Source organism: Dermacentor andersoni, chromosome 1 (genome assembly GCF_023375885.2).
Source record: "Dermacentor andersoni chromosome 1, qqDerAnde1_hic_scaffold, whole genome shotgun sequence".
In the NCBI taxonomy this organism is placed as follows: domain Eukaryota; kingdom Metazoa; phylum Arthropoda; class Arachnida; order Ixodida; family Ixodidae; genus Dermacentor; species Dermacentor andersoni.
Genome location: NC_092814.1, coordinates 186,625,205 through 186,653,016, shown reverse-complemented (window position 1 = coordinate 186,653,016; position 27,812 = coordinate 186,625,205). Strand labels below are relative to the sequence as shown.

The 27,812-nt window shown below is 46.1% G+C and overlaps 1 protein-coding gene across 1 annotated transcript in view; it reads right to left on the bottom strand.

The window, feature by feature from the left end:
• Positions 1 to 2,337: 2,337 nt before the first annotated feature.
• LOC126547090 (nose resistant to fluoxetine protein 6-like) overlaps positions 2,338 to 27,812 on the bottom strand; it is a 107,980-nt gene continuing 82,505 nt past the window's right edge. Inside the window, exons 10-14 of the mRNA XM_050194949.3 lie at positions 22,738 to 22,817; positions 19,624 to 19,746; positions 14,161 to 14,495; positions 6,942 to 7,084; positions 2,338 to 5,300 (exon numbers count right to left, since the gene is read on the bottom strand). Of these exons, the coding sequence (XP_050050906.1) occupies positions 5,037 to 5,300; positions 6,942 to 7,084; positions 14,161 to 14,495; positions 19,624 to 19,746; positions 22,738 to 22,817 (945 nt within the window). The 3' untranslated portion in view covers positions 2,338 to 5,036. The remainder of the gene's footprint in view (positions 5,301 to 6,941; positions 7,085 to 14,160; positions 14,496 to 19,623; positions 19,747 to 22,737; positions 22,818 to 27,812) is intronic.

Here is a 27,812-nt window from a genome sequence, read left to right as displayed (position 1 = left end):
TGACGAGTAATAAAGCGCCCGGCTAAATTTGCAAAACGATGACGCAGTATAGGCAGTCCAAGAAGGAAGTATAAGCCGTGTCACCCGTAGTGCGAATCACTAGCTGGCAGCGGTATCCAGCGTAGTATCATATAACCTCACAGAATGCAACCCCACAAAATGTCAGAGTTCTTCAATAAAACCAGTTCCGACATTTTTTTTTAGGACACAACATACGGGCGTGGTACCTTCATGGAATGTAAGCACGGCTGCCATATTTGCACGTCTGCCTTTACGTACCATGAATTGCGTGGTGTGAGTGTGTTGTAAATTACGAAGTCCCGCAGAAACCCTGATCAATCAAGCGTTTAATCAGAAAGCATCGAACAATGTTTATTGCAGAAAAAAAATTCCATCATGTGACTAGTGAAATATGATGTAGCATCAGCATGACAGGCGAAGAGAAATGACTCGGTGAGACGAGTAGAAAATGGAAACACGTACACCCATTCACGCACTGATTATTTGAACTATGTACAGGAATTGCCAACTTTTCCAAATAGCTAAGAGCCAGGTGGCTTGAACGCCATACTTTTCGTTTAATTTTAGTTCATCTAGACGCTGGATACAAAATTGGCGTTGATGTTCTGTCCGATAATACAGAGCCTTAAGTCAGTCATGTACATGCACAATTCTTCGAAAAATCTACGTAGGCACAAACATGCGATGATTTATGTAGTCGAGGTCAAGCATTTAAATATACTCAATGCAAGTACGGAACACCTTGAAATTTCCTTTGTGCTGCAGTGCTGCACATCTTCGGCACACTGTCGATAATGTAGACCAAGTGCGCCAACAGTCAGAGACGCCGCGCGGTAAACGAGACATTGCATAAAAGATTATTCGAGTATACACGCGTCGTTAGGTCGTTTAACAAGTGTCCCGACTTCTGAGCAGCTTATTCGTTTTCATTATCCTTTTCATCTTCAAGTGTAGCATTGTCCCGTCGAAGTCAAATGCCGCCATCGCCCTCACACTTACCAAACGACCGTGGCGCCGCATATTAAATGCCGTTCACGTAATGCTGAAAAAAAAAAAAAAAGAAATCAATAACAGCTATGAAGTGAGATTCAGTTTACCAAGGTTCACCGGATGTTCGAGGTAACAGAAGGATACGCCCACAGCTGTGGCCCCGGAGGTATCCTTGCGACCGCCTATGTGCAGACCACTGCGGCCACGCGACGCACCCTGACGGGGAATCGTCAGCCGCGAAAAGACGCCACTCTGCGACGCTCACGAAGTAGTACGTCCAGCGTATGCCTGTAGCGTCACGCGTTGTCATACCGTCGCGTATGCTTGAAGCAGCAACTGTGCCTCCAAGTTCGCTTCGCTGAGTAATTATACCTGGTCGAAAATTATATGTCAATACGGAAGGGGAGCGTGCCATACGTGCTCTTCGCACGGCACAGCACTCTTTTGCACCAGTGGTCGTCTTTTACGTTAGCGGGATCACACCATACCAAACGCACAAACGTACCTAGCATTTAGCTCTCCTATCTCTCCTTTTTTTTAAAAAAACAAAGTAATAATAAAAGATGTTGCGGCTTATTACACGTTTTGATAACCGTGTGCCGGGATGTTCGACGCCACTTTTCTTTTTTCTGCTTTTCTATTTCACTGCGTGAGCAGTTATGATTTGATGATGGAAGGAAAAACTTGCCGTTGAAGGAAACTCTGTAACAACTTTTTTTTATAGTCTCGCTAAAAAAACTTTCATTTCGTCTTTTTAGATTGGAGCCCTCATTTTGTCTGCAGGGAGCGTGAGTTAATATGAAAAAAATAAATAAATAAAATACAATATGAAGCAGATTTCAGGTTTCGAACAAAATGTATCCGCTCACCTACAAGATCTATTAAGAACTGGCCCTGGACCCTTTAAACATGGTCAATGATTATAAAGTTTTTTTACCCACCCAAATAAAAGCGAAATACTAGAGATAAATAGTTCTGCAATACACTGTAAAAATCTTTACACCCTGAAGGGTGTTTTCTTGCCGCACTGGTGACACCCTTACCGTTAGGGCCTTACAAAAATGTATTGAGGACGATAATGGAAGTCTAACTAGACGTGCGATGACAAAAGACGTAGTTGAAAACTATGTAATCACTCTGGCAGCCTTCGTCGCACAGTAATATGCGACAGAAAAGTTTTATGCATCTCCCTGTGAAATTCTCTCGTCAGATATTTCTGTGCGCCCAAGGCTGTCAGAATAATCACATAGCTTTCAACTACATCTTTTGTCATCGCACGTCTAGTTAGAGTTCCGTTTTCTCCCTTTATACATTTTTGTAAGACCCTAACGGTAAGGGTGTTACCAGTGCTACAAGAAACCACCCTTAAGGGTGTAAAATTTTTACAGTGTACAAAAAAATCGTTTGTGACGTGTGTTTAGCTGTGAATTGCTTGACGAAGCGCTTTGTGAAAAAGAAATGGTATATCATCCACTTTCTAGCAAATAGAACGATGATTGCTTCTGAAAGTTTAACAAAATGGACTTTTGTTCAAAGGAAAGAAATTAAGTTGTGAAGATGTATAAAAAATGCGAACTATATTATGCATTCAAAGGTAAACTTAATATTGATTTGGTCTGCAATATAAAACCAGATACGAGTTTAATAGAAGGCCACAATAATAGTCATTTAAGTAAGTTGTGGAGTTAATAATGTTTTGAGAGAGAGAAAAAAATTTGAATTCTGCTCCTCGTTCTGTCCTCAGCATTGCTTCGTACTGCGTTTTTACTGCATCGCAGTTTTGATGCAGTGAAGACAACGTTGCAGTGAAGACGAAGTGCACCGCCAGCGTTAACCCCCCTTCCCCTCGCTATCTTCTTTCTCCCTCTTAAGAAAAGAAAAAAGAAAAGAAAAGGAAAGAACGAAAGAAAGAAAGAAAGGAAGGAAGAAAGAAAGAAAAACTCGTTTTAGACAAAATTTGCTCCACTTAGACTATTTTTTCTTAGATTTCATCATATCTTGCCATCAAATTCGCTAGCATATTTCCCGTAGCCTAACACAAAGCAAGTCATATACAACTCATTTCCGAATTCATTTCAATAAATTACATTTATTACACATCTTCACACGCTCAATATTTTCGGCGTTCTTGGGAAACAAAAATCCCTGTAATTAATCTCTTGCTTCATTATTCTTTGAAACGCACCAAATCCCCGATTTCATTCTGTATACGCTTCAATTACATGTCGCAAATATTTAATTTTTTTAAATTTTGGAAATATTTTTTTACGTATATTTCGCTTTTGTCCTATGCCGAAACCACTTTAACTGCATGCATTCTCTTCAGAGGGCCACAAACGAGGAACGATGGAACGTTGCGCAAGTTGGTAATGATACATGGACCCGCCGCGGTGGCTAAGCTGCTATGGTGTTGCGCTGTTAAGCACGAGGTCGCGAGATCGAATCCCGGCCGAGGCGGCCGCATTTTGATGGGGACGAAATGCAAAAAAAGCCCGTGTCCCGTGCATTATTGGGGCCACGTTATAAAGATCCCCTGGGGGTCCAAATTTATCCAGAGTCCCCCACTATGGCGTGCCTCATAAACAAATCGTGGTTTTGGCACGTAAACCCCAGAATTCAGTAATGATGCATGGCACTAAAAGGCAGGCGTGAAAACGCGGATACTGGTGTCTGTGTTTTCACGCCTCCATAAACAGTTGTTAAGCATCTAGTAGAAGAGCGAACGTTTTTATTTAAATGTGAAGTCAGGCTCCTCGTGTACTTTTTCGATGGCGTAAAGACATAAAAATTGGCTTACGCTCACTGAACTGGGGACTGGATTCACAAAGCTGTTCGTTCGTAAGTGCTTCGCCATTGGCCAGCCGCCTTCACTAATAAGATGTACAGCATTAGTATTGGCTGGCATTTGCTTTTACGAACACTTCTAACGTAAGAGCTTTTTTTGTGAATGAGTCATGCAGAATGAATACGAAGACCCAGTGTTTATACATAGCTAGGAAAGGTTTTGTAGTTATATTCTACAGAACATTTTTTTCTTTTTTCTTGAGTGACTTCTTGCGTTTTTTTTTTCTTTTTGAACCATGCTTTCACGACAACCGTCAAATTGAAATGGTGCTCGCCCAGGGAGTTTTTTTTTTTTCCGTGGGCGAGAATTTGAGAATAAGTTCTTAAAGTGTGACATTCATATACATTAGAAAGAAAGAAAGAAAAACAATGAGAGATGCTTAGCGCTTTCTGATTTTTATGTGGAATGATGCTAGCGGAGATTCTTTATTTTTATTCTCGCTATAACGATATTGAAGAACAGACTTTGCTAATATCGACAACCCTAAATATGAGATAAAGGATAAGAAGTTGAACTGGCCTTTGTTATGCTTCAGAGCGGACAAGACAGCATGAACAGTTTATCCGGCGAAACGCGACCCGTCGCGTAGATTCCGTCGTTCAAGTTTTTAAAATGCTTGACTACTGTCGATTTCAAGAGCGTTTTAATGCGCAACATATGGCTGAAACTGCTGGCGCTAGCCGGTGACTAATGTATCCTTAAAAGTTCGTCACATTCCGCGAACCGTTGGTTATACTTGACTTACGGTGCTCTGCCAACCAGTTGACACAGGACTTGCCCGTCCGTGTTCGTCGTCTATCGGGCGCCCGCTCAAAATTGCAGAGTCAAGCTCTGCGTGTAGTCTCCCGGTCATGTGTGAGTGAGTCCCAAAGCTATATATACACCCTGGCTGTGAGGGACGCCGTAGTGAACGATTGCGGATTGATTTTGGCCACCAGTGGTTCTTCGAAACGCGCAGCGAAGTGTCATTACGTGTTCGATTTTACATCCCGCTCCCGTCGGAATGTGGTCGCCACGGCCGAGAATCGATGCCGCGCGCTCTTGTGTTCGGCGGCGGAACGCCTTATAGCCGCCGGGGATGGAGGAATCTGGCCGAACATACTGTCAGAACATGCTGTCTATGCTGCTAGACTCGCGCATGGAGCGAAGACTCGGCAATGTACACATGCGAAGAGAAGGCCTAAAGGTGGGTGGACTTCGGCCCTTGACCGTGTAGTCCTTCAGCTCCGTTGGACTCCTTGGGCGGCTTCTCGGTGAAACCAATGTGGGCAATTTGGTTGCCGGTGATGTGTCGCTGAGCCGGCGGATCTTCAGGCAGCAGCAGTTTCCCTGCAACTGCGGACGTCGCCATGGTGAGGAACTGCGTGGTGGGCGCCTCGAAGAGCAGGTGGAACACGTAGGCGCCGCTGTACGACAGCACCGTCACTACGATGAACTCGCACATCTGCGTGGTAAGAATGTTGTGGCAATCAAGTGAGTTTCTTCGTTATTGCCCTTATGTGACTGGTGCATGCAAGTAAAATGGTTCATGCGTAACCTTACGAGATTGGTTGCAATGTGAACGCTTGTGCGCAGCATGCGAACATGAATGCACTATCAAACAGCAGAATTTTGAACAGCTCCACACAGGACGAAGGGGCACAAGACAGAACGCTGTGTTTCTTCGTCCTGTGTTGCGCTGTTCGAAATTCGGCGGTTTGACAAGATGTGCTAACCATCCCAAACGAACACGGGTTTGTATGAACCGCTTTGAAGCGCATGCAGAGGAAGACGCACGACTAGGTGAACCGTACGAAACGTGCATCTCCCTCAATCTTTCGTCCATCGGACAACTTTCTGTGGCAATGATGGGGAAGCTATAAGGGCGAAACTTCAAATTCGGAAAATCAAATTTAGCACTGAAAATTACAATCTGGGGTTTTACGTGCCGAAACCACTATCTGATTATGAGCCACCCCTTAGACTACGGATTTATTTTGGTCGCCTGGGGTTCTTTAGCGTGCACCCTACGAATATTTTTTCATCCGCCCAGCCGCAGAAAAACACAATTAATAGAGCTTAAAAATGTTTTCACTCACCCACTCACTCATTTCGCGCCCGTCGAAATGCAGCCGCCACAGCTGGGATTGAAACCGTGACCTCAAGCTCAGCAGCGCAATGTCATAGCCACTAAGCTACCGCGACGGATAAAAATTTAGCACTGAGTAGTGTATTTTGTTTTATTTTTATGTTATAAATAAGATGTTTATGTTTTGTCTTCTGCAGCCTAAACTAACGAAAATGAAAATGCGGGACATTTTTTAAAGAGCACACTTATACTTCTGGGCACCTTGTCTCCGTATAGTTTCCCTTCATTGCCACATAAAGTTGTCCGCGAGCGTTACCACTGGTGAAGCGGTATTGCTAACACTTCGCAGTAGTGCTAAACACGTTTTCTAAAGACCGGAATTTTCATCTTCATTTTGTTCTTAGCGGGCGGTTTAACCTTCTAAATTATTGTACTTCACAAGACACGAAAATCGGCGATAAAGCGCTGCCGCATTGCTTCAAGAGTGGTTTTACAATTCATTGGCTATCTGGAGCCGACAATTTCTGACTTAATAGGCTGATATACGACTGGTGAATTGCCCAACAGTGGCACCTCTAGCGTTGATGACAGGCAGTTTAAGTTCACTGCAGTGGAAATAGTTTGTTCGGCATGGAAGTACATCACTATCAGTACTTCCAGAAAGAATACAGTCAGGGAAAATGTTTGTTAGTAGTGTTGGAAACAATGACGCAGCTCTGATATCCAACGAATTAAACTATTGCTACTAAACAACAACAACAACAACAACAACAACAACAACAACAACAACAACAACAACAACAACAACAACAACAACAACAACAACAACAACAACAACAACAACAACAACAACAACAACAACAACTGTCATCCGCGCAGCTGGGTTTACTTAACAAGCTCGGTTGGAGCTGGAGCAGGCTGGATGGATGATCGACGCAAGTCAGGCGACACACAGTGCACGCGAGCACAGCTGTCGGCAGCGCAAGCGGCCACAAGAAGCAGCGCCCTGCTACTGACCTGTATGAAGTGGCTGCTGTAGAGGCGCTCCCGGATGCTTCCGAAGCGCACGAACAGCACCAGGATGTGCAGCAGATATGCGCTGAACGACAGCCGGCTCAGCGCCACGAACGGACCCCACGACAGAAACCGGGCGGGAATGCCTGCGCGTAGCGATGAGGCTCATGATGGTTGCAGCGCTGCGGACGCTTTGGTGCGGAGTGCAGTTGCGATTTACTGCGGGCCCAGCGACGGGCATCGATATGGCGGGTGTTGTTCCGTGCGGCCCCGTCGATGCAAAGCGCTCGTGCTCTCGCGCCACCGAGTTGCGCGGCGCGTTCGTCGTCGAACGCACGTCGGGCGCTCGGCGACGGCCGCCGAATGTTCGTCGCTTTTTTGCTCCATGGAGGCTTGCCTTAGTACAGCTCTTTGAGACGCACGTGCTCTCACGCGAGAGCTTTGGACCGTCTGAAGGTTTACATGCGCTCGGGAAGGACAGTCTTCCTCTCCTACCGTCACTCCCCCCTATAAGGCGGTTCTAAAGGAGTGCTCCGTCGGTGGGAGAGGAGGATGTCAGTCAGCTTCCTCGTCAGCGCTCGCGCCGCTGGAGACAACACACGTATGGCGAATCTGCTTATATGTACAGCCACATATACTACCTCTACACATGTTCTGGTTAACGGATATGTTTTCTACGGAATTATGCAGTGAAAGAACCAATTCTAAAAAAAAAAAATTAAATTATGGGGTTTTACGTGCCAAAACCACTTTCTGATTATGAGGCACGCCGTAGTGGAGGACTCCGGGAATTTTGACCACCTGGGGTTCTTTAACGTGCACCTAAATCTAAGCACACGGGTGCTTTCGCATTTCGTCCCCATCGAAATGCGGCCGCCGTGGCCGGGATTCGATCCCGCGACCTCGTGCTCAGCAGCCCAACACCGTAGCCACTGAGCAACCACGGCGGGTAGAACCAATTCTACCTAAATATCCTCACTGCAATAAATATACCAAACGCCTTCAAGCGCATAATGCTTTTATTAAAGCGAATAGCCGTCTATAGAAGCGCCCGGCTATTCGCTTACATGGACAGATATCGTCGATGGTTTCGGCACAATGTTGTCTTCCACTGAAAAGGTTGTGCACCATTCTGCGGAACTAGGGACTACGGTAGCCGGGAAGGAGCACATACGACAACCGTACGTGACAGTAATGACTCTCAACTACTACTATACTTTTCACATCGCCCTTTTTTCTTGTTTTAGCACGCTGTGACAGGAACACGTAACAGCTAGCAAAGAAAGAGAACCTGATAAAGGCGTCAAGCTTGTTCACAAGACGATTAATTAATAATATGTGATCCCTGGATGTGAGAAGAGCAGAAGGTAGTAGAAAAGTTTAAGTGGGCGGGAGTTCAGTTATATATATATATATATATATATATATATATATATATATATATATATATATATATATATATATATATATATATATATATATATATATATGTAAAGCAGCGAAATAAAGAGAACACTGAAAAAAATAACGCTCAGAAATCTGCGGTGTTAACTATGGCCTCTTCGAATGCAGAAATTCTCAAGCCTAGCGTTTCATTTTTTCGCGTATAGCCGTCTCAAAAGCCCTGTTTATTTTCATCCTATGAGCTGAAGAAATTAAGCCATATCTGGATAAGGCACATGCCCCGACACCATGACCACTTGTCATCTGTGAATGGTCAGCATATTCACTTGGATGACTTTGTGAACACCAGCGCTTTGAACCCTTGGAATGTTTAAGAGGTGGTCCTCTATCACTTTTCACTTGATGCTATCTCGCGTCGCAACTGAAGCTCCTCGTAGCCAGCCGGTATGTCCGTTCTCACTAATTTCTCCTGTTCTCAATTCCTGGCTACTGTGTACGTTGATTAAATATCAGGATTCACCCAGACGAAGATATCACTTTGTATTGCTAAAGATCTTCCACTCAACGAAGGCAGTTTTTCTTTTTGTGTATAGATAAAGTTTGCACTTGGACAAGTGCGCACAGTGGGATGGGACATAGCTTTACGCATCGTGTATGTACGGGTCAAAGTGCGGCTATTATTTGACTCCTTTAGTGCGACGACATTATATGCATGCGATGCGTGAAACAACAGATTCTACCCAGTCGCGCTCAGACACACATGAAGTGAGGTGAACTATCCCTTTTGTTTGGAATGACCAGCGTTCAAAACAACGGAAACATCGACACTGGTTTGTTCACCAGGCATTATTTTTTCACTTTATGAGGAGCTTTTCGATAGTGATAGATAAGAGTGCTTATGCTGGGTGCGGGCGCAAGCGCCTGTTTCATTGGCAACATTTCTTTATTTTGTCTCCTTGAGAGTTCGTGCCTGGGCAATGCTGAGCTGAATGGTGAAACTAGTCGACACTGCGCGCTCTTTGAGTGAATAGCTTGAAGGTCCACGAGGCGCAAATTGCGGATGCAAATTATATTGTTAAAAATTAAATTATGGGGTTTTACGTGCCAAAATAACTTTCTGATTATGAGGCACGCCATAGTGGAGGACTCCAGAAATTTCGACCACCTGGGGTTCTTTAACGTGCACCTAAATCTAAGCACACGGGTGTTTTCGCATTTCGCCCCCATCGAAATGAGGCCGCCGTGGCCGGGATTCGATCCCGCGACCTCGTGCTCAGCAGCCTAGCACCATAGCCACTGAGCAACCACGGCGGGTAAATTATATTGCTGGTTCTAACTGCAGAGTGCCTAGCTCAATGGAAGAAAGGTGCCATTTAAGAGGAGAAGGTACCCGCTTCAAGCAATACTGCACTTACTTTTGAAGTATTTATCTTGTTTCACTGCATTACTCATAGGTGAAAGGTGAACGCAGCTTGCCGTGATTCAATGTGTGGTGTTAGCTGATTATTGCCGTCTGCGAGTAACATATCTTTCCGCAAGGCTGCTCCGTACCGCTGGCGACAAATTACTTGATTTCAAGCACGGCGCATACGTGACAAAAAATTGTAAATAATTTTTTGCCGACTGGCAAGGAGGCAAGGACAGCGTTGGAGTGTTGTGACTCATGTATGAACAGTGGATAGTGGGCGATGGATGATAAATTGATTGCAAAGAAGACAGCATACCGTGGATATTGGGCGATTGATGATAAATTGATTGCAAAGAAAACAGACAGCCTTGGCAACTTGTTAAAGTCAATGATAAGTAAAAAAAATGTCAAGATCAGGATTCCTTAACCTTAAAATGACCGCGCAACACGCCTGGAGTTGTCAGCAGGCGCCTACGGAGAACATGGTGCCATAGTTGACGATATCTTTTCCAGAGAGAGAGAGAGAGAGAGAGAGAGAGAGAGAGAGAGAGGAATATAGGAAGGCAGGGATGTTAACTAGTCAAAAGTTTGGTTGGCTACCCTACGCTGAGGGAAGGGTGAAGGGAAAGAGAGAGAAGGTGTAGAGACGTGTACGGACAGTACTTGAGTTAAAGCCGCTCGCGCAAACCAGACGTTCTGAGAAAGTACAAAAATGCCTTCACTGCCTTCTGAGCCGATGTTCGGTGGGGACGGTGCTCTAGTACTGTCTGCTCACTCATAGGACGATCATCTGATTTCCTCAATGTGTTGGACAGAGATTGTCTTTGTGCTCGAAATTGAGGACAGTGGCACAATAAACGGTCAGTGTTCTCCTCGCATCCGCAAACATCACATGCAGGACTATCAGCCATTACGATTAGTGCTGAGTAGGTATTCGTGAAGGCAACTCCAAGCCACAACCGACACGGAAGAGACGCTTCGCGTTGGTGCAGACCGGCCGAAGGTCTGAGTTGCAGTGAAGGGTTTAGTCTGTGCAGTCTTGGGTGCCTTGTATGTGTGGTATTCCGTTCTGCTAAGGAGATCGTGCTTGCTAGAATGCGAGGTTTCATTGGTGTAAAGCAAGTGGTACCTTGAGATTTCATCGATATCTTCAAATAAATTTAAGTTTACTCGTACTTTGTATTAAGGTTAAATGGGCGCTTTGTTGTGCCCGGTTTAACGCTTTAGGGTGCAGAAATTTCAGCGTAACATACACTCTAAAATTCTTTTACACCCTTTAGAGTTTACCTTATCTTACAGGAATGATAGTCATTAGTCTTGCATGTATTTCATTCCTGCGCTGCGATCCCGCCATTTTTTTACAGGTACGCCGTGTGTGTCAGGCGCCTACGGAGTCATAGTCATAGTCATAGTCAATGTCATAGCGTTTCCGACAGGGAAGCAGCGGACGCAGTGCGTGTAATAAAAAACAATGAACAAAAGATTGATGGCGATTATTCCCGCAGGACAAGCTAAACCATAAAGGCTGTAATTTAGAGCGTATATACCCCAAAGTTAAGCGTGTTTCTTTCGGCTATGTGAAAAGTGGCCAGCATAAATGCAAACGAAACTTGCATCAAATCTGTCTCGAGCCCGCAGCCTCCAGGTACTCAGTGCAGTACGTTGCTCACATGGACATGGATGCTTCGTTGTCTGCAGCTGGTGGCGCCACACTGAGATAAAAGCCGATTCTTTATGTCTCAAAAGAAATATCTCAATTACTCGGCCACGCTACCGGCAGAGCCACGATGTGCGGTTTTTGCCTTTTCCTTTCACACCATCTCTTCGGGTGTCATTCTGTGCAGACAGACAGCGATACCTCATGTATTCATACGGGTGCAAATTATCACAATCTATACTTCTGCCAGAAACTATATATACATATACCTCCTCTTCCTACCTTTAATACTCCGCTCTTTTCGGAGGGTATTTTTCATCTGCATTAGGTAGCAAAGAAAAGAAGAACAAAACCTTCGGCAAAAGACACCGGACCTGTCAATATCTATTTATGCTCACTACAATGCATTCCTCGCTGTGTCATCTCACCGAGAACAGTGTCCGACAGTAGAGGATGGACAGTAGTGATCGCATGTGTGTCTCGTTAGAGGCAAGCCCGAGTTATGAGGGTCACAAAGGTCACTGAAGAAAGGCTCGCCACTCAGTTGCGGTTTTTTTTTATCTTTATTTTTGCGTACTCTGATGACTTTGTGCCTTTATCTGAGCTTCAAGATTTACCTTTGTTCATTTTTTTATCGCTTTATAATGTGCCTTCCGACCGCGGCCGTGTCCGCTTTATTTCCCTCTTTAGCTCGCTATTCGCACCGAGTATACGAGAGACTGAGCGAGCGCGTCTATTTTCGGCACAGTTCGAAGCATCATGGCCAATGTCCACGCGAAACATTTGGCGCGTCTCGTCGTCGAACTCGTGGTGCAGCACTCGCTGGTTTCGTGGATATTTTATTGTATATACGTCTTCTTCCACCAGAAATGCTGCAGTGTTATTGGTGACCCGACTTTGCGCGTATACCATTTCATATTATGTCGCTAAGTGCCATTATAACGAATATGTAACTGTTTCTACTTATCTGCATAATATGATGCGCGGAATTTGTCGAATGGGCTCTGCCCTTGCGCATGCAGAGGTTGCCCCATTACCTTGTGTATCTGCGTAGGGACAAATATAACGAGAGAGAAAGTAACCTAGATGCGTCTTGTCATGAGCAACCAGTTCCACTAGCTATATGTGCAGTTTCTGCATTAAGCAGGCCAGCGCATCTTCCATTAATTATGGTATGGCGTGTAACAACTCGTACAGACAGACAGACAGACAGACAGACAGACAGACAGACAGACAGACAGACAGACAGACAGACACAGACAGACAGACAGACAGACAGACAGACAGACAGACAGACAGACAGACAGACAGACAGACAGACAGACAGACAGACAGACAGACAGACAGACAGACAGACAGACAGACAGACAGACAGACAGACAGACAGACAGACAGACAGACAGACAGACAGACAGACAGACAGACAGACAGACAGACAGACAGACAGACAGACAGACAGACAGACAGACAGACAGACAGACAGACAGACAGACAGACAGACAGACAGACAGACAGACAGACAGACAGACAGACAGACAGACAGACAGACAGACAGACAGACAGACAGACAGACAGACAGACAGACAGACAGACAGACAGACAGACAGACAGACAGACAGACAGACAGACAGACAGACAGACAGACAGACAGACAGACAGACAGACAGACAGACAGACAGACAGACAGACAGACAGACAGACAGACAGACAGACAGACAGACAGACAGACAGACAGACAGACAGACAGACAGACAGACAGACAGACAGACAGACAGACAGACAGACAGACAGACAGACAGACAGACAGACAGACAGACAGACAGACAGACAGACAGACAGACAGACAGACAGACAGACAGACAGACAGACAGACAGACAGACAGACAGACAGACAGACAGACAGACAGACAGACAGACAGACAGACAGACAGACAGACAGACAGACAGACAGACAGACAGACAGACAGACAGACAGACAGACAGACAGACAGACAGACAGACAGACAGACAGACAGACAGACAGACAGACAGACAGACAGACAGACAGACAGACAGACAGACAGACAGACAGACAGACAGACAGACAGACAGACAGACAGACAGACAGACAGACAGACAGACAGACAGACAGACAGACAGACAGACAGACAGACAGACAGACAGACAGACAGACAGACAGACAGACAGACAGACAGACAGACAGACAGACAGACAGACAGACAGACAGACAGACAGACAGACAGACAGACAGACAGACAGACAGACAGACAGACAGACAGACAGACAGACAGACAGACAGACAGACAGACAGACAGACAGACAGACAGACAGACAGACAGACAGACAGACAGACAGACAGACAGACAGACAGACAGACAGACAGACAGACAGACAGACAGACAGACAGACAGACAGACAGACAGACAGACAGACAGACAGACAGACAGACAGACAGACAGACAGACAGACAGACAGACAGACAGACAGACAGACAGACAGACAGACAGACAGACAGACAGACAGACAGACAGATAGATAGATAGATAGATAGATAGATAGATAGATAGATAGATAGATAGATAGATAGATAGATAGATAGATAGATAGATAGATAGATAGATAGATAGATTTCTGATGCACTTGAGTTGACCGTAAATCCGTGCATCGGGCAATGCAAGGCTTTCGTGTTAATAAACCCAATAAGTGCAGCGGACAGCTGCAATTGGAACCACATATGCGAAGTCGCGGCGTACCTTTTCGGTCGGTGCAGACGACGTAGGCGACCCAGGCGACGAGCAGTCCCCACGCAGTCTTGTGCAGAGACGCGTAGAGGGCCGCAACCGCTGGTCCGGGCAGCAGGCCCTTGTGCCACTGCTCGACACCCAGGAGGACGGCGAAGCCGCAGCCTGAGGCCGCGGCCCAGCCGGCGGCGCGCCACGCCCCACCGGCCCACCACGGGGACCTCTTGGTGTCCTGGCCGAGCCGCCCGGAGGAGCGCAGCAGGTAGGCCAGCAGCAGGCCCAGCGAGAAGGCACCCGCGTGCGAGAAGGGCCGCTTGAACACTTCCGTGTGCGTGCGACGAGACTTCCTGCATGACAGTGAAATTTGGTTTCGACATTGTGCCCGCACAGTGCCCCCTAGCGCGATGTATTCTGCTGTAGCCTCAAGGTGTACGCACCGGGTTGAGCAACAACGGCGTATAACATACCGATATAGCCGCAGTTAAGATCAATAAAAAAATTGCATGCTGCTTAGCACCCGACTGGAAAGGAAATTCAGTGACAGACTTTCTACCCAGAGGAGGTGGAAATTGCTTGCTACAGGCGGATATATACCCTCGCAAAGGCATTCCGGCTGTTATTGTAGGGCCGAGTGTCTTCTTTTGATGTGTGCATAGGGCTAAAGATGCCACAAGATTAAATAAGGCATGAATAGCTTTAGTACGCTATACCAAGGAATGTCAGCAAGGCCAATAGGAGCAAAACAGATGAGGCAAGGAAGTGTAGGAAGCATATATAGTGTAAAAACCTAATGGGATACGCAGCTATATAATATATTTGATCTAGCACTAGTGCATATTTCATTTTAATAAATAACACTATACCGCGTGACATTTTATTGATCACGGTGCGTGCCCGAAGTAATATTTCGCGCATCTTTTTTTTTGCTTCTTGAAGCTCACCCGCTGCGGCGGCTATGACATTTTACTGTTGACCACAAAGTCGAGGGTTCGATTCTCTGCTGCGGCGGCAGCATAACGAAGGAGCCGGAATGTAAAAATGCTACAGTATCGAGCTTTGGATGCACAATAAGATACCGAGGTGATCAGAATTAATGCGGAGCCCCTTATTCACAGAATTCACAATGGCTCCCTTATATATCTTGTGTTGCTTTTGGATGTTAAATCTCATTAAAATCGATGTATACTGAAACTAGCTTTTCCCATATGAAGTATGTGTATGTCTTCCGTTAAGATGTCGAGTCTAGCTCCCAGCGCTTCCTTCCCTACTCACGATTTGCCTGATACTTAGTCGGCATCGAGTCACTGTTTGTCGAACTTGTGCAGTGCGGTCTGTTGTTCTGTTTGCTGCCATAAGTTGCCCGGTCCTCCTCTCTCGTCGTGCACACAATGCTTCGACTGCAGTGCATGTGCACGACAGAGTGTGTGCAGCAGTGTGTGCATGACTTTTTGTTCTGTTTGTGCTGCCCGTCACTTGCCATTAGTGATAGGTTTAGTACGCGCCCTTTACGAAAGGCACTTTTTTTTTCGGCTGGTTCCAGGTGATTTATCGGTGCTTTTTCAGCTCGTAAAGGCAACAGCTTGGCCAGAATGAGTGCAAGAGATATCAGGCGCTGCCACCATCGTCACTGCATCGCGCCCGTGCGTGGTTGTGTGAGTGCGCGTATGCATGCACTTGTGCGTGCGTGCGTGCGGTATTGAGCACGACACACTTGCTGCCCATCGAGGCAGCAATGGGCAAACTCCGCTAAACAGCTAGTCGTAGCAGCTTTCTCTATTTAAACTTTAATGACTTTACTAGTTTTATTGCAGCGTACGCACGGCTGCACAGATCATACGTTAAAAAGGTGACATGGATTTTTTCTTACGAATACGAGCAGCCGTTCTTTTATTCAAATGGAATAATCTGTATTGTTTTTTTTTATTCAAATTTGCATTGTTGTGGCCTTTCGTGCCCTAATGTCAGCGTAATCTAAAAATTCTTGTCATGTTTTTTTTTTCTCTTTTCCGGTAAACTTCATGAAATTGTTCTTACCCACTGTTAGCTGTCGTTTGCAATGCACAGGAACGAGGTCCGGTGAGGCGACCTATCGCTTTAACCTAAATTCCTTGACAGAAGTATTGTACTGAGCTGGCTCAATGCTGTCAAACTGTTGTGCTACTCTGCCTATACTACTACTACTACTACTACTACTACTACTACTACTACTACTACTACTACTACTACTACTACTACTACTAATAATAATAATAATAATAATAATAATTTATCTTTCACATCGTTGCAAAACGTGAAAGTATCACAACCAATAAAAAGTCACGCCGAAACTCCTCTGGGAGTTTTCTAAGCATGCGTAAGCATTGTGCCACTTGCTCATCTCCACACAGCCCGGTCTCGTTATCAGTGTTATGAAACTTGATCCGACCAGTACAAACGACAGCGCTGCGGCGACACATACTGGTGCGGACGGCGGCGCAAGGTGAATCGATGACGCAAGCAATCTATTGCAGGTGGCGGCGCCAGGTGCACTGATGACATTTCGATCATTATAAGCCGTTATCGCTCTTTAGTGCCTTATCCATCCGTGTCGAACCATTATGAACCGTGATCAACCGTACCGCGGCGGCGGCTGTGTATGCCGCGGCCCTTATCTGGAAAGCGATCTGCGATGGGGGCAAAGAGTGCGGTGACTGACACATTCGTGATCGCTGTACTCTCGCCGCTTAGTTCGCGTTGAAGCGAGAGTCAGCAAGAAGGTGAATTCGCTCATTGCTGCGATCCCTATCTTGAAAGCGATCGTCTGAGGGACGGACGGACGGTTTTTCTCGTTGGGTAAACATAAAAATGCTTACGCATTAAAAAAAAATAATCACTGCAACATTGCTATTTGCCCTTTCCGAGTATCAGTTCGGACGATATACCGCGGTTTTTCTTTTCTTTTTAGTTTGAGCAGCATAGAGCATGAAGTGCAATTGGGCCTGTTCAGGTGGATTACCTATGGGGGTGGGCATCACTTTCACGAGAAATGAAAAAGGTTCACGAAGAACAGACACATCCAACGCAACGTTGGAGTCTAAATGAGTCGAAGGTTGTTTGAGTTAGCGAGGTAGGTGGCAGCAGGTGCGGATGACACGGCCACATTAGCGTCCGGCCTGAACTTGCAGGCAACAAAATAAATGCTGATGCCTGGCTGGTGAAATGTATGCTCTACGCTACAGTAATCATGAACCAACTAGGAGAAAAAGAAACAGCTGCGTCGACAGGATGTCTTGCAGTGCCTCTTTAATGGCGTATTGGTGTGACCGAGATGTTACTGCATGTTTCTTTGTGAGTGTCCCCGCTTCAGTGCGCCCAGGAAATAACTCTCAGTTGTGTTAGACGTCTTGACAAACGCCCGTTGGCGGAGGAAAGGGTCCTGGGACACTGGCCGAGACCGTCCTCAGCACAGAAGGCCCCCGCTCTCCCCGGCGCTTCCTCCTCCGCGCCTCCTGCGGCGCTTCTTGCGGAGAACTGGTCTTAGAGGCAGACTTTAAGCAGTGCCGTATTCTCCTTTCCTTTTTCTCTCTTTTTTGCTCTTCTTTCCCTTTTTTGTAGCATCCATTTTCTATTATCTTTTACTCCCCCTACCCCTTTCCTTAGTACAGGGTAGCCAGCCGGTTTGAGGACTGGCTAACGTCCCTGCCTTCCTTCCTTCCTTCCTTCCCTGCAGGTAGTGCATAATAAAGAAAAGAGAGCCGGGGACGCAACGTAGCGCTGCGTACTGCCGTCTCTGCTTTTTGGCCTAATGTAAAGCGCGTTACAGTCACCGAATCCTATTTAACATGTTTTGCAACACATGTGTGACACTAAACACAACCTTAAGTATGTTCGGTACTTCACAACATCATCTACAATATTCCAATAGCCCAGATGTAAATCTGAGTGCACGGTAGAGAGCGAAAGTGCTAACTTAATGAATTGAGGGATTGCCCCTGGATCAACCTGCCTACATTAGTCTTAGCAAGAACAACAGAATTAGCTGTTGCATTGATTAGCGATAGCAGATCGCCATAATGTGGCGACTGTGCGTAATTTCAACAGGTATTACACATCGGATTTCGTTTTTTTATTGTTTTTGTTATGATGAGCCAACCCACTCGGGTAGATACCTCGGTTTCGAGTCAGTTCATCCGACGGCCCACAAACGCTCAGTGGTTGGTTTGTTAGTTGAACGGGCCCTCTGCACCTGTTCTGATGCAAGCAGCCTGCAAGAGAAGCTTCGGATTATTGAAGGGGATCGGATTGAAGGGGAAGAATAACCCAAGCATTGTATTCGGAGGACAACCAAGTTCCTGATGAGTAATCAGCAGACTGACAAGCCACGAACGCTTCAGCATCGAGACAGAAGCGCGCTGCTGTCCCGCATGTTCAGGGTGTTAGCGAAGCCCTAGCTCGTGTTTTTAAGAAGCGCGGTGTACAAATCGCGCATGTGCTATCAAGAGAGCTTAAAGGTGACTTGATGAACATGAATGATCCTATCCCTCGGGCGCGTTTTCCTGGCGTGGCATACAAGATCCCGTGCGCCGATTGCGAACCGGCGTATATTGGCGAAAGCGGAAATTTCTGCAGGCGTACATCTCAACGAGCACAAGAATGATGCTGCCAAAGGCCACACAGTGACAAATGCCCTCGCAGAGGATGCCAAGAAGACGGGTCACGAGATAAACTGCGAAAACGCGCGTATCTTGGCCACAGAGAGAAACTTGACAACAACTCTCTGATAATTCAAACGACAAATAACGCAATCAATAGATCACCTGGCACTCCAAACCACGTGTACTCCCGAATTTTGCGTCATGTGCCGAACGCTATTTAAGAACCTTGTGCTTAGCCGACATTCCATTGTGAACAAGGGATCCGTAGGGATTCCTAAGCGTCATTTCATTTGTATTTTGACCTTGGTCAGTGACCTGCTTCATTTTCTAACATCTCTTTTACCTGACCAGACGTTATTGTTGTCTAATACTAATTACCTAATTAGGTGGAATGCAAAAAAAAAAGAAAGATCTGAGTACCTCCAAACGACGGCAAATAACATTACATTGGTTCGGTCCAGCTACTTGGCACTTGAATATTTTTAAAGTGTGGTTCAAGTTACGTGAAACACCCTGTAGGTATCTGAGGACGTACAACAGAGTTAAACTAGCAGCGGGATACGGTGTACGCAGCCAGTGACAGGCTGCGACGGCTGCACCTAAAATAATCTCCTGAAGCGAGTATTCCTTATCAAAAATGCGTGGTATACAATACACGCCCGTCCGTATGTATGCGGATATTTTTTGTATGCTATATTCATAAGGTAATATAGTACAAAATATAGTATGGAGTTGATCACACCTAATATTTGTCAATTGGGCAGGAATAGTGCGGAAAACGTATGAAATTCTTCAACAGCATGCGGATACGCTTCAGCAGGGTTGGAATGCACAAACGTACATGACGTCTTCCGCGAAGTATATGGTAACTGGGTAGAGGTCGCTGTATAGCGTCTGCAGGGCGATGTATACGGTGCACGCCAGGACCATGGTCAGTGTCAGCGCCAATCCTGCCTTGGGCCACCTGCAAGGACACACATGACACACGTTTTAGGCGTAGTGAATTATTCGAAGTCTTGCGTAAACATTACTTCCCGTGTAAATTAGCATATTGCGCAAGCTACAGAGCTCGATACATGTCCGCTATAGTTCTTTTTTTTCCCGGATTACCCATCTATTACTGGCGCTGGGTGGCTTTTCTGAAGCCGCAGGAACCGTCGTCATTGCATTGCGTTTCCGTAACAACGCCGTGCGCGCTATGTGGACTTTTACTTTGTTACAAGAATGGAAGCTTGGACTATAGCTGGCTTGACGGTATAGGAACGGTAAAGCAGCGCGAAAGACATGGACAGAAAGGAAGACGTATGGACACACACAGACGCTGGTTGTGTGTCTAAACAGGCATGTAATTGGAAAGGTAAATTCTCGTAAGCCTAACACTTCCAGGGCTAGATTAAACATGCATAAACAGCAAAGAAAGTGGACACCAGCCGTAGGTGTAGCTCATTTGGTAGAGCTCAGTAATCGCCATGCGCAGGTAGCGAGCTCGGCTCCCACTGACAGCAGCTCTTCCTTTCTTTCATCTCCGTTTTCTCTTATTAAACATTGCAGGATCGTCGCAAATTTAACATACAGCTTGAATTATTTCGTAGCTACAACTAAAAAATCCATTCATGTATTTTTTCGGCTTCACTGCCGTTTAGACACCGTACCGCTTACTGTGTCCTACACGGTATATAGGATATGTGCTGTACGGTACACCTGTACCGTATCGCTAGCTTTTCCTTATAAATACTCCATATGAAATTCAACGTAAATGTCTGTGCACATCGAGCTTATCTTAAATCGGAATTTGCACCTGCGGCCAGGCCATCGTTTCGTCCATGTGGTGTGTTGGAATCGTCTTCAACTACAACTTGCAATTGCAACTTGTAGAAGAAGTATGTCCTATACCGTCGTCAACCTTCGATTTGCAGATGACATTGTCCTATTCAGCAACATTAGGGACAAGTTACAACAAATGATTGAGGACCTTAACAGAGAGAGTGTAAGAGTGGGGCTGAAGATTAATATGCAGAAGACAAAGATATTCATAGCCGGGCAAGGGAACAAGCGTTCAGGATCGCCAGTCAGCCTCTAGAGTCTGTAAAGGAGTACGTTTACCTAGGACAATTACTCACAGGGGACCTTGATCACGAGAAGGAAATTTACAGAAGAATAAAAATGGGTTGGAGCGCATTCGGCAGACATTGTCGGATCCTGACTGGAAGCTTACCATTATCATTGAAAAGAAAGGTGTACAATCAATGAATTCTACCGGTGCTAACATATGGGGCAAAAACTTGGAGTCTGACAAAGAAGCTCGAAAACAAGTTAATGACCGCGCAAAGAGCGATGAAACGAAGAATGTTAGGCGTAACGTTAAAAGACAGGAAGAGTGCGGTGTGGATCAGAGAGCAAACGGGGATATAGCCGATAATCTAGTTGTCATTAAGAGAAAAAAAAAAGTCATGTAATGCGTAGGTTAGATAACTGGTGGACCATTAGGGTTACAGAATGGGTGCCAAGAGAAGGAAGCGCAGTCCAGGGCGGCATAAGACTGGGTGGGGTGATGAAATTAGGAAATTTTCGGGTGCTAGTTGGAATCAGTTGGCGCCGGACAGGGGTAATTGGAGATCGCAGGGAGAGGCGTTCGTCCTGCAGTGGACATAAAATAGGCTGCTGCTGTTGATGATGATGATAAAGATGATACCGTCGGCTGCACTTAAGCAATTATAAATTCACTCCTCTTATATCAGAAATACAGCGACTCGAGCCCCGTCTACACTGCACGGCTCGACTACATCTACCTGATCTGGCGGCGGTCTACTTACACAGACAAGAAGAATAACACTATGGTTCAAGACTTCAGACATTACAAAGTCTGCAACTGCACAAGTGACACCTTTGCGCGGTGCTGTACAGTTTATCGGTAAAGTCACATATAAAATGGCCCACTTCTTGCGGCTCAAAGCTTTACTATATGTGCGGAGTCAGAACTTCGACATGGATCTCATGGCCAGCTGACGTGGGCAACCGTGCAACCTAACTACTAAATGTAGGGAAAACGTAAGGAAAGTATTTTTTTCTTTCACTGGTCACCTGGCTATTGCAACATCAATGGCACGATGGCGCAAAGAACGATGCTCTAACATAGCACGAAGGAGACCACTGCGTATTAATTCCATATTCAAGGATAAACACTGCGAGGCAGCTTCGCCTTCCGACGCGCGCACTTTCATTAGCCGAGTGGAATACACCAAATGGGTGCACTAGAATGCGCACACTGAATTCATCGCTGCAATTTAGATGAACACCCGAACTGCTGCAACGTGGGACATCTCTAGTGTGTCGGCTGTGGGCGCAGGAGTCACCCTCACAAAAGCATATTCAACACTCATTGGAATGGCGATGTCTGCGACAGCGCAGCAAGCATGCGCCACTTAATTTGCCTCTGTACTCGGTTTTACTGTAACGGAAACAACGCCCCTCGAATGCATTGGGATGACTGGACGATCGTCTACTGTCTATTCAGGCGCTATACTTGAACAACAACCTCACCATTAGCCGGCCCACAATGCAATGGATACATTTCTTTAAGGAAATACAACTGACATGTGCTGATGTCTTTGACCGAGTGGTGCTCTCCGCATGAGTGCAAAAAGTCATCCCCTTTTTCCTCCCAGCACTATATCTCTGCAATCTCTCTTATCTTTCTATCCGCTCTTTCCTTCCGCCAGCGTAAGGTATCCAGCGAGACACGTTTTGGTTAACATTTCTGCACCCCTCCCTCCCTCCCTCCCTCCCTCTTTCTCTGTAAATGAAGACATGCGGGCGCACAAGTCAAGAACCGCAACAGGATTGACCTGAAGATGCTTGAGAACATGATTTGTTTCTGACTTTTCAATACCTTCGTTTAAAATTCTCCATATTTTGTGTTAATGATGAGTGACGAGCGTGTCGCATGTGAACTCACCTGACGAGAAGGATGACCGCTGGAGTGAAGCCCACCAGTAGCTGCAGGTCAGCCGCGTAGAACCACAAGTGTGGGAGGCACTGCATTTAAACAAACCACCGACGCCGCATCTGTCAGGGCTGTTCATCTCGAAGGGTCTCTTGAACCAGCCGCCGACAGGCGTACCCAAGTCACAGACGTGCCTAAAAGCACAGGCCTAGCACACCTGTGACGTCCAAGTGATTCGAGGTTTTGCAAGCAAATGCAACGTGCTGCCTTGCATCTAGTGGTATTTGCATACAGTCTCAGTTAGCACCAAAACGTTAAACTAACAACTTTTTAGGACGCCGAGCTGAGAACGCAGAATTGAAGCTCTGTGAAGATAGGCCCTGGCAACTGCATGCTCTCTAAAAACAAAACGTGTTGACTACGAACTTGGTGAATTCTAGCTATGCCTCCATTAAAATTGGTGCTCAGTACTTGCGTGGTCCGCTTTGACGGCAACACTCAAAGACCAGAGTGCAAGCGCTTACGTGAATTTTCAGAGTGGAAGTAAAACGGGCACTCACTAAAATAAAAAAGTCAGCTTGACGTTAGGAGCCCATGCGGGTTAGGAGCCTCTCGTTCACAATAAAACGAAAATACAAGGCACATGTGGGGCCCATCGCTTCACAGCCATATTATGCCAACCATTTTTTTGTAAAATATTCTGCACAGGCTATCTTTCCTATGTCGTGTATAACTTTAAGCATGGAACATTTATAGCTCACTGCGGACATTATTTACGCATCTTTACGTCGAAACCTGCTTCGAGAGTTGCTTCGGGAACCGACAGTCCGCGCCAAGCAGAATTAGAAGCACCGGATAATCCGCCGGTTATACGGTCCTCACGCCGGAAAGCGACGAAAGCGTTACTGAAGCTTCTTCATTCAAGCGACCTAGTTGAACGAATCTAACGTTCCCGTCTTCTTTTTAACACGAAAATGTTTTATCCTGAGCGCCACCGAATGTCTGTGCCGCGTACGGTATGTCACGCTATCATCATGACGCCAATCCACGAGATGGTGTTACTTTGCCTTTTGTGCCTTCCTAATGGTTAGGAAAGTAGGCATAGCAAGGTTATAAAGCTTTTACTGTATTAAAGAAATTGGGCTATTGTTGACGTGTATTTGTTGTAATGAGGATATTTAGGTATCATTTGTTTTATCACTGAGTCACCCGTAGATAAAAAAAATGCACGGTAGCCTGGACACCTTTGATGGTAGTAAAGACGGTATAGTGCACCTTTGATGGTAGTGAAGACGGTAGTGCGTTTCTGGCCCGTTCGTTACGCTTCTTAATTTGGAGGTGATCCCCGACAACCGTCACCGTTTGGTGGTGCCGCGACGATTCACCTTTCAACGTGTATATGGGGGCGCGCGCGTGATGCCCCCGGATGTTTAACGACAGTTTCGCCACATACGCACTCACCATCGAGCAGTGCTGGGTAGTATCAAAGGTACATGTAGCTCAGATGCTGTCTATAGATACTCTTTGGGTATCTTGTATCTGTATCACGATACGTCTGGCAAGAGGTGTAGCAGTATTTGTATTTCCGATACATGAAAGAATGTATCGTGCATCTTAAGATACAAGGTACCGCAATCGCAACACCACCGTGCGAAACTATAAACATTAGCTGAACTCCGCTTCTCAAGCTGATACTGCTGCCTAATCCACCTGAATAAAACTAAAGGCAGCGATATTCTTTTATCTTTCCGCCAGAACACTCCTGTGAGGGCAGGCGATGAGGTCTGCGCGTTCATATTGGTGGAAAAGAGTTACGTGCCAGAGCCATTGCAACTTTATGTGCTCTCTACATGTATACACGATGCGCAAAAAAAAAAAAGAAACGTCACTACCAGCGTTGTTGCTCCTGTACACCTGTCCGGTGATCCAGTATTGCGTAAACGGAAATACATTTACGGAAAAGGTAAACAGTACAGCGGCATTTGCGCCATTAACGTTCTTGTAATTAGCGATCCGCTGGCTGATTGGCAAGCAGAGCAGCGGCTCCCATCAATTACAAAAGCGGCACGCAAGAACCGCTGACAGCGCTTCACGTTGAGAGCTTTCACGTTGAAGGGACGCTAAAGAGAAAAATGATTTCGTCTGCATCAGTAAATTACCTTTCTACGACACTAACAGCAATACTCTTACTACAATAGGACGCTTGGTAAGCCAGAAAAAGCGCAAGAACGAAAGACGGGTGGCGACGCCTCCTTGAAGTTTCCGCACCTGGTCGCTGTGACGTCATGGATTTTGATGGCACCTTCTAGGGCCTACTTATACCGCGGTACATACTGACTACATTGTGTTCTAAAGGAACCAAATATTAAACACAGCAAGTTTCGGGAGGAGGAGGAGGAAGTAAACTTTATTGCTCTAGAAAGAGTAATTCAGCGGTCGGGCCGGATGTCTTCATCTTCTATTGGTTGATGACGATCTCCGGCCTGCATGGTTGGCGCCCCTATTCTAGGGCACCACTGAGCGTGGCTGCTCGTCGGGCATGATCCACCAGCCTCCGTTGAAGGCTAGGGTCGCCGCTGGAGAGCACGCTCTCCCACTGCTCCGCACTCGGATTTTCTATTTTGTGGAATGCCTTATTCGTATTGCACTCCCATGTTATGTGATAAAGTGTGGGTATTGCGCCACACCACGAGCATGTGTCCCTGTATTTACTTGGGAACATTTTGCATAGTATATGTAAATTTGGGAAAGTTCCTGTCTGCAGCTTTCGCCAGTAAACTGCCTGTTGTTGAGTGAGTGTATTGTGGGGCGGGGGATATCTGATCCTCGTCTCTCTATGGTAATTTAGTATGTCAGAGTACGTTGGGATCACTGTCATGAAGTCCTCAGGATCTCTGTTTAGGTCCGCTTGGCTTGTATGCTCGCGAGCGATCCTATCAACCCTTTGGTTGCCCTCAATCTCAGTGTGCCCATTTACCCAAAAGATGGTCTGTCTAATGCGTTTATTCTGTTGGCCAGCGCAGAGGAAGGTTTGGAGCGCTTTTTGACCGATTCTGCCGTTAATGTAGTTTCGGCATGCTTCCTTGGAGTCTGTTAGAATTATAAGGGATCTATTTGTGCGGTAGCCTTCCACAGATAATAGAGCAACAGCCATTTCCTCTCCCTCGGTTACCGTACAATCCCGTGCCGACGCGCAAGCGATTTCCCTATAGTCCGAGTCTATTACTGCCGCGACGACTCTTTGTTCTGTTTCCCTTCGTTCTCGAGGATATACCGCGGCGTCCGTGTATACCGTGTTCGCCTTGGTTGCTAGGTATTTTTCTACATATTCTGCCCTAGCGTTCCGCCTGGCTGTGTGTAAATTCGGGTCCATGTTTCTTGGCAGGGACCCTACCTTGATGGTGCTGCGATACTCATCGGGTAGGTTTGCCGTTCTTTGTTCTTCTCTTTCAATTTCTTTGTGCCCCAGTTTTTTTAGGAGCTTTCTGCACGTGGTAGTCTGCTGGAGTCTGAGTAGCTGCGACCCTAATTGTGCTTCTTTGAGCTCCTCGAACGTGTTGTGGAGTCCGAGGGCCAGCAGCTTCTCTGTCGAGGTGTTGGCCGGCAGGTGAAGCGCTGTTTTGAATGCTTTCCTTATGATGGCGTCGGCCTGGTCTCGCTCGCCTTTGTTTGTGTTGTAATATGTGAGGGCGTACGTAATTCGGCTGATTATGAGACTCTTAACCAACTTGACTGTGTCTTCCTCCTTCATGCCGCTTCTTTTTTTGCGAGACGCGGGTGATCACTGTGCCGTCGCTTGCTTGAGTAGGTTTATGGTGTGTGTGCAGCGTTGATTGCTCTGCACCCACATTCCCAGAATCCTGACGGCTTCTTTTTCTGGTATCTTTTCTCCTTCTAGGGTGACGCTCACTTGTTCTTCCGAGCGTTTTCCTCTTCTGACTCGCAGGAGCTCTGACTTCTCCGTCGAGCAGGCGAGGCCTCTTTCCCTGATACATTCTTCCACGCATGTTGCTGCGGCTTGTAGTCGTTCTTCTTTTTGGCTGAGCGAGCCTTGGTTAGTCCAGATGGTGTTATCGTCGGCATAAATGGCGTGATGTATGCCGTCGATCTCTTCCAGCTTCCGGGCTATCCCAATCATTGCAATATTGAAAAGGATCGGTGAGATCACGGATCCCTGCGACTCCTCAGGCAAGGCGTGGACTAACAAAAAGGTGGAAGTTTCGGGAACCTTTACTCAGCCAATGCGGCCAAAATGCGAAAACATACTTTGGAATTCCTGCCGTCACACTGACGTACCGGCGTTGGGGTTTCGGCGCGAAATTCAAATACTGATACTTCGACCTTCATTTTCTCATCCAATAATGAATCTATGATATTGAAATGACTGTCTGCAGGGTTCTCAAACAATGCTTTATTAGCCTAAACTGATTTATTGTTTCGCTTTAGTGTCCCTTTAAGCAGCTAAAGCAACGCCAATAAATTGTTTCGGAATGAAAATATTATACTTAGAGCAAGAAAGACAAACATTGAGATAAGAACAGACATTTCATTCAAATGAAACAACGCTGGTCGGAGTTAAGAAGTTTCCAAGCAAACATTTTCGTGCATACGCGTTTGCGGCTACATTATATAGATCTATAATAAGAAATTTGCGAATGTGTCAAATTATCTTAAGATACAAATGGAAAGTATCGTTTCGGATACAATGATTACGGTAGTATCTTGTATCTGTATCTCAAATACAATTATTGCCCGAGTATCTTGCATCGTACCGTGATACAATTGGAAGGCATCTTTGCCCAGCCCTGCCGTCGAGTCGGATATGCCTATGACGCCTGGTAGCCTCCAAGGTGCTGTTTACGCGGCGCAGCAGCACAGGCCGCGCGTGCTTGCTATCGCTGCCATTGCTTCGCCCGTCGAGCGAAACTGTAATCAATAAAAGAAAACTGAACTTTTATAGACTATTTTGGTTGTCCAACAAATTCATCACTAGTTCTTAGAATACACGTTTCACTTTCGTGTTATGACCAATTCCTTGGAAAGAGGGGTCAACCAGTTTTGTGGCGTGTGAGTTTCCTTTTCGTCTC